Raw genomic sequence first — 7,458 nt, 5'->3', positions numbered from 1 at the left:
CGTTTCAGGCTGGGGCTGCCCTGGGGTGACAGGTGAGCACCAACTCCCCTACAGCGTTTCTCTCCCACCTTCCAGACAGGGCGTGAATGTGCTTGGGGAGGAGGAGAGGGATGAGGCAGGTGAGGTAATATCTGTTATTGGACCAACTTCTGTGGGTGAACGAGCGAAGCTTTTGAGCTTCTCCAAGTTCGTCTTCAGGTGAATATTAACAGCTTTAGCCTCACCTTCCCTTGCCATTTGGCGTCCATAGCACCATTTAACAGAGATGCAGATTGACATACAGCTCCTGAGGTATGGCATGATTCTGGCCATTGCCAGAAGTGAAATGCAGCATTTAACGTCATTGTTAAGCTCCTGTATGTCACCAGATGGGATACGATAACAGATAAAGAAATGCTCTGATCTGCCCTTTTAGTACTCAGCTACCAGAGCAATGGACTGTTATTACTGTAGTTATTGATCTGATGTGGCAGACGATGGTCTGCATTGTTACAAATAATAATCTGTTCTTGAATTGAGCCTCCCGGCAATTTGCTCTTAAATCAACATTTAGCCTTAAAATTCAGCCTTTGGTAGGGAGAGGAAGGGGAGTGTAGGAAGCCGCTGTGGCCTCCCACGGAACCAGAGCCTGAGGAAGGACGCCCGCCCTCTGATTGGCTCAACTCACACCCTGCCCTGGAGTCTGCCCGGCAACAAAGGGCCCGGGCCGGGATAGGACAACCCGGCCAGGCCAATTGGCTGCCGCAGGGCGGAGCCCCAACAGGAAGGGGAAGTACAAAAGCTTGGCCCCTGAGCTCAGTAGACCCCAGACTGCTGCCAGAGGCGGACATGCTGCCCCGCCAGCAGAGGCCTAGGCCAGAGCCTAACCACCGACGAAGAACCCCGGCCCCACCTGGGCCCGGGGATTGGATAGGGCCCTCGAGAAGCTGGACTAGGTAACCCGGCCAGGACGACTGGGCCGAGTTACCCCGACCCCGAGCCCGGGGCCATACGCTGGAACCGCCAGACTGGGCCGAGACCCCAGAGCGGCCCGAGTGGCGGGCATCCCCGGAGGCTGGGCTAGATCTGGAGGAACTGTCAGCCACCGAGCCCCTCCCTACAGTGGGGCTGGACCTTGAGGAGCTGCCCCCTGAAGAGGAGCTCCCCGCCTTACCCCCGTCGACGAGGAAGGACTGACGGCGCTACCCCTGGAGGACCACCTTCGTGGCACGGAGGAGGCAGGTACTAGGGTCAGTGGGGAGGAAGTAGCCCAGGGACAGCCACGGCCTGTGGCTGAAGCCGCCTTATAGCCGGTGTGTTGCGGCGGGAGCCCCGCCGGCACAGTGGCAGCCGCTTCTGCCACTGCTAGGGCCCTGGGCTGGGACGCAGTGGAGACGGGTGGGCCTGCGTCCCCCTCCCCTTCCCCTTTGCCCTAACCACCCCAGGAGGATTGCTCTCCTGACCCCGCTGAAAGCTGTTGCCTCCTCTGCTCACTCTGCCTAGGGGTTGGAGCAACTGACTCCTTGTTCGCTCGCCCTGCCTAAGGGCCTGAGCGATCCTCTGCTCACCCTGCCTAGGGGTTGAAGCAATAGACTCCCTGTTTGCTCACCCTGCCTGAGGGCCTGAGCGATCTGCCTCTGCTCACCCTGCCTAGGGGTTGGAGCCACTGACTCTTTGCTCGCCCGCCCTGACAGAGGGCCGGAGCGAGTAACTGCTGCTCACCCTGCCTAAGGGCGGACTAGTAGGACTACTCACTCGCCAAACGCGAGCTATTCCCTGTTTGTAGGAAGCCGCTGTGGCCTCCCACGGAACCAGAAACGCCTACAGGGAGTTTATGAATATTTTTGGAAATAATTCACAAGACTTGATTAACTTTTAACTCTATGTTCTTCTGATTCAATTGCACAGTTCCTTGTTTTGTTCCGAGACTCAGCCCATGGCAGACACAGAATGGAAGAACCAAACCGCCATCCTGGAATTCATCCTCCTGGGATTTGGGAAAGTCCCTGATGTGCAAATTCTTCTCTTCCTGGTGTTCCTAGTGATCTACAACACAATTCTGACCACGAACACCCTCATCGTGGTGCTTGTTGTGACTGATCGGCACCTTCATACCCCCATATATTTCCTCCTGGGGAACCTGTCCTGCTTGGAGACCTGCTACACCTCCACCATCCTGCCCAGGGTGCTCGCCAGTCTCCTGACTGGGGAAAAAGTCATCTCATTTTGTGCCTGCTTCACACAACTGTACTTCTTTGGTTTTCTAGCAGCTACTGAATGCCATAGAATCATAGAATCTTAGAATATTAGAGTTGGAAGGGACCTCAGGAGGTCATCTAGTCCAACACCCCGCTCAAAGCAGAACTAACCTCAGCTATATCATCCCAACCTGGGCTTTGTCAAGCCTCAGCTTAAAAACCTCTAAGGATGGAGATTCCACCACCTCCCTAGGTAACCTATTCCAGTACTTCGCCACCCTCCTAGTAAAAAACTTTTTCCTAATGTCCAACCTAGACCTCCCGCCCCGCAACTTGAGACCGTTGCTCCTTGTTCTGTCATCTGCCACCACCGAGAACAGCCTAGCCCCATCCTCCCTGGAACCCCCTTTCAGGTAGTTAAAGGCCGCTATCAAATCCCCCCTCACTCTTCTCTTTTGCAGACTAAACAAGCCCAGTTCCCTCAGCCTCTCCTCATAAGTCCAGTGCTCCAGCCCCCTAATCATTTTGGTTGCCCTCCGCTGCACTCTCTCCAAATTGTCCACATCCTTTTTGTAGTGGGGGGCCCAAAACTGGACACAATATTCTAAATGCGGCCTCACCGATGCCAAATAGAGGGGAATAATCACTTCCCGTGACCTGCTGGCAATGCCCCTCCTAATGCAGCCCAATATGCCATTAGCCTTCTTGACAACCAGGGCACACTGCTGATTCATATCCAGCTTTTTGTCCACCATTACCCCCAGGTCCCTTTCTGCAGAGCTGCTGCCCAGTTCGTCGGTCCCCAGTCTATAGCTTTGCATGGGATTCTTCCTTCCTAAGTGGAGGACCCTGCACTTATCTTTGTTGAACCTCATTAGATTTCTTTGGGCCCAATCCTCCAGTTTGTTTAGGTCACTCTGTATGCTATCCCTACCTTGCAGGGTATCTACCACTCCCCCCAGCTTAGTGTCGTCCGCAAACTTGCTGAGGGTGCAATCTACCCCATCCTCCAGATCATTAATAAAGATGTTGAACAAAACCGGCCCCAGGACCGACCCCTGGGGAACTCTGCTTGTGACCGGTTGCCAGCTAGACACGGAGCCATTGATCACTACTCGTTGAGCCCTATGCCCTAGCCAGTTCTCTATCCATTTTATAGTCCATTCATCCAACCCATACTACTTTAACTTGCCGATAAGAATACCATGAGAGACCGTATCAAAAGCTTTGCTAAGTCAAGGTATATCACGTCCACCGCCTTCCCTACAACCACAGAGCCAGTCACCTCATCATAGAAAGCAATCAGGTTGGTCAGGCATGACTTTCCCTTGGTGAATCCGTGTTGACTGTTCCTGATCATCTTCCTCTCTTCCAAGTGCCTTAAAATGGATTCCTTAAGGACCTGCTCCATGATTTTTCCAGGGATTGAGGTCAGGCTGACCAGTCTGTAGTTCCCTGGATCCTCTTTCCTCCCTTTTTTGAAGATGGGCACTCTATTTGCTTTTTTCCAGTCCTCAGGGACCTCCCCCTGTTGCCACGAGCTTTCAAAGATAATAGCCAATAGCTCTGAAATCACCTCAGCCAACTCCCTCAGCACCCTCGGGTGCATTGCATCTGGCCCCATGGACTTGTGAATGTCCAATCCTTCTAAATAGTCTTGAACCCGTTCCTTCAGCACTGCGGGATGTTTGCCTCCTTCCCATTCTGTGCCACCCAGTACGGCAATCTGGGGGCTGATCTTGTCTCTGAAGACAGAGGTAAAAAAGGAACTGAGTACCTCAGCTATCTCCACATCCTCCGTCACTAGGTCGCCTCCCTCATTCTCTAAGGGGCCCACACTTTCCTGAACCTTCCTCTTGTTGGCAACATGCCTGTAGAACCTCTTCTTGTTCCTCTTCACTTCCCTTGCTAGCTGTAACTCCAATTGCGCTTTGGCCTTCCTGATTTCATTCCTGCACGTTTGAGCAGTGTTTATATACTCCTCCCTAGTCATCTGACTAAGCTTCCACTTCTTGTAAGCTTCTTTTTTGCATTTAAGTTCACCAAGGACATCTTTGTTAAGCCAAGCTGGACGCCTACCATATTTGCTATTCTTTCTGCACATCGGGATGGTTTGCTCCTGTGCCCTCAATAAGGTCTCTTTAAAATACAGCCAGCTCTCTTGGGTTCCTTTCCCACTCATATTAGCCTCCCAGGGAATCCTGCCCATCAATTCCCTGAGGGAGTCAAAGTCTGCTTTTCTGAAGTCCATGGTCCGTATCCTGCTGTTCTCCTTTCTTCCTTTCGTCAGGATCCTGAACTCGACCATCTCATGGTCACTGCTGCCTAGGTTGCCACCCACTTCTACTTGCCATACCAAATCTTCCCTGTTTGTGAGCAGGAAATCAAGAGAAGCTCGGCCCCTAGTTGGTTGCTCCAGCACTTGCACCAGGAAATTGTCTGCAACACTCTCCAAAAACTTCCTGGATTGTTTGTGCTCTGCTGTATTGTTCTTCCAGCAGATATCAGGGTGATTGAAGTCTCCCATGAGAATCAGGCCCTGTGAACTGGAAACTTTCCCTAGTTGAGTAAAGAAAGCCTCATCCACCTCATCCTCCTGGTCTGGTGGTCTGTAACAGACACCCACCACGACATCACGCTTATTGTTCTTGCTTCTAAGCTTAACCCAGAGACTCTCAACTGGCTTATCTCCAGTTTCATACTGGAGCTCAGAGCAGTCATAGTGCTCTCTTACATACAGTGCAACTCCTCCCCCTTTCGCCCTTGCCTGTCCTTCCTGAACAGTTTATACCCATCCATGACAGCGCTCCAATCGTGAGAGTTATTCCACCAAGTCTCAGTTATTCCAATCATGTCATAGTTTCTTGACTGTGCCAGGACTTCCAGTTCTTCCTGCTTGTTTCCCAGGCTTCTTGCATTTGTGTACAGGCACTTGAGATAAGTAGCCGAGTGGCCTACTTTCACAGTATGAATCGGGAGGCCTCCCCTGCTGCACCCTCCTCCTTCTGCTTCCTTGTGGTGTCCCTCTTCCCCCCTAACCTTCGGGCTTAGGTCCCCGTCCCCCGTTGAAACTAGTTTAAAGCCCTCCTCACTAGGTTAGCCAGCCTATCTGCGAAGATACTCTTCCCTGTCTTCATTAGATGAATCCCGTCCCTTCCTAGTAATCCTTCTTCCTGGAACAGCATTCCATGATCGAAGAATCCAAAGCCCTCCCTTCGACACCACCTGTGTAACCATGCATTTATTTCCCCAATGCGACGGTCCCTACCTTGGCCTTTTCCCTGAACAGGGAGAATGGATGTGAACACCACTTGCACTTCAAGCTCCTTTATCTCTTTTCCCAGAGCCACATAGTCTGCAGTGATCCGCTCAAGATCATTCTTGGCAATGTCATTGGTGCCCACGTGGAGAAGCAGGAAGGGGTAGCAGTCTGAGGACTTGATAAGTTTTGGCAGTCTCTCCGTCACATCCGTAATCCTAGCTCCAGGCAAGCAGCACACTTCTCTAGTTTCCTGGTCCGGACGGCAGATGGATGACTCTGTCCCTCCTAGCAGCAATGTCTTACGATCGGTATTTAGTGATATGTAAACCCCTGCACTATTCAACTCTTATGAACACCAGGTTTTGTCTCCAATTGGCTGCTGGATCCTGGTTAAATGGTTGTCTGGTTATTACCATCATTTTCTTATTCCTATCACAGTTAATAATCTGTGGCCCGAATGAAATTGACCATTTGTACTGTGACTCTATCCCACTGCTGGAACTCTCCTGCAGTGACACACACCTGGTCATGTTGTTGGATTTCATTCTAATCTGTGTATTCGCCCTGCCACCATTCCTGCTAACCCTGACATCCTACATGTTTATCATCGCCACCATCCTGAGAATCCCTTCCACCACCGGGAAGCAAAAAGCCTTTTCCACCTGCTCCTTTCACCTCATCATGGTGACAGTTTTCTATGGAGCCTTAATGATCGTCTACCTGCTACTGAGAGGTGATTCATTGCGAGAGCTGAACAAAGTGTTCTCTCTCTGCTACACAGTTCTGACTCCCCTGGTAAACCCCTTCATCTACAGCCTGAGAAACAAGGAGGTCAAGGCAGCCTTGAGCAAAGCCATCAGTAAATGTGGCTTTCACAGAACCATGCAGAGACTCTGAGATAATAATTTAAACTGAGGTTTTGCAATGCTGCCTGGTGATTTAACCAATCAGCCCCCATTCAAATGAAGTTGAAAACTCCCATTCGAAGTATCAGTTGTAATGTGGAAAATGCGTAGATAATCTGCTGAGAGTTACTGAGGGTGTTTATGGTCCCAGGCTGTGTTCATGTATCATAACACCCAGGAAAGTGAGGCTGAGGACAGCTCTGTCATTCTCCACGTTCAGCACCAATACACGCTCTACGATGGTATATTTCTCCATGGTGCTGGCTCAACACTCACGCTATGAGAGGAGGGTGCACAGCATGTGAACCTGCACAGCGCTGTCATTGTGTAAGGCACAAAATCCAGTAACAAGCCAAGTAAATCCCTGTGTACCTCCCTTCTTCGTTGTTTCTCTGTGTTACTGTAGGAGAGTAAAGCGTTAAAGCTGGACAAATGGTCAGGCCTAAGCTAGAGGGAACGGGGTCAAGGCAAGGGCAAACCTTGTTTCTGTTACTTGGTGTGAATTTTAGTTAGAGTCTGTTATCTCTCTTCTTCTAATTAGAGTCTGTTATCTCTCTTCTTCTCCTCCCTTCCTGGACATCTGTGCTGGGAATGAGGCTAATAAAACAACTATTGCTATTTCTGTGCAAGGCCTTTTGGTGGGAAGAAAGCAATATCTTTCTTTTCTCCCTGACATGCCTTTACTTCAAAGAATGTTAGTGTGAAATTGATAGGTTTGAAGGTGATGTGCCTGACCTCTGTATGGTAATCCTGTAAACAACAAACAGGGGCGGGTATAATTATATTAATCATGTAGCTGTTAATATTTATTGTATAGGTGTCAATGTAACCAAATAAGGGTCTATGGGGAGTTGCTGGAAATGTATACATATACATACTGTTATGGATAAAAGAATTGTAAAGTAACCCCTTCGTTGCTCACTCGCGGCACCGATCTGGAACGAGCAGGCAATAAAGGATTCTGTCTCCCCAATCCACCCCTGGGACAACCTGTTTGGTTATTTGTAATGGTGATATTGATTTTTGTGAGGATTCAGTTATTAACTGTTTTAATTTTTACCCATGTACGGCAGCGAGATTGGTGACTCCATCCCTACAGGCATAAGGCATGGGG

General features: G+C 50.2%; 1 protein-coding gene across 1 annotated transcript; it reads left to right on the top strand.

Annotated features, from left to right (window-relative positions):
- The first annotated feature begins 1,915 nt into the window (after positions 1-1,915).
- On the top strand, positions 1,916-6,336 carry LOC137146214 (olfactory receptor 6N1-like). Its single transcript, XM_067537412.1, has 2 exons — positions 1,916-2,262; positions 5,721-6,336. The coding sequence occupies exons 1-2, from the start codon at positions 1,916-1,918 to the stop codon at positions 6,334-6,336; spliced, it is 963 nt and encodes a 320-aa protein (XP_067393513.1).
- The last annotated feature ends 1,122 nt before the right edge of the window (positions 6,337-7,458 follow it).

The sequence above is a fragment of the Emydura macquarii genome, unplaced genomic scaffold, assembly GCF_026122565.2.
Source record: "Emydura macquarii macquarii isolate MOO-44397 ecotype Brisbane River unplaced genomic scaffold, CSIRO-AGI_Emac_v2 contig_393, whole genome shotgun sequence".
NCBI classification, from domain to species: Eukaryota; Metazoa; Chordata; order Testudines; family Chelidae; genus Emydura; species Emydura macquarii.
This window is presented reverse-complemented; position numbering and strand designations above follow the sequence as displayed.

What these genes read in the sequence shown, in the direction of transcription:
- LOC137146214 (XM_067537412.1), top strand. Translation starts at nt 1,916, where the DNA reads ATGGCAGACACAGAATGGAAGAACCAAACCGCCATCCTGGAATTCATC. An exon ending in CTAGCAGCTACTGAATGCCA is followed by an intron (nt 2,263 to 5,720) that starts TAGAATCATAGA and finishes GATGACTCTGTC; the next exon opens with CCTCCTAGCAGCAATGTCTT.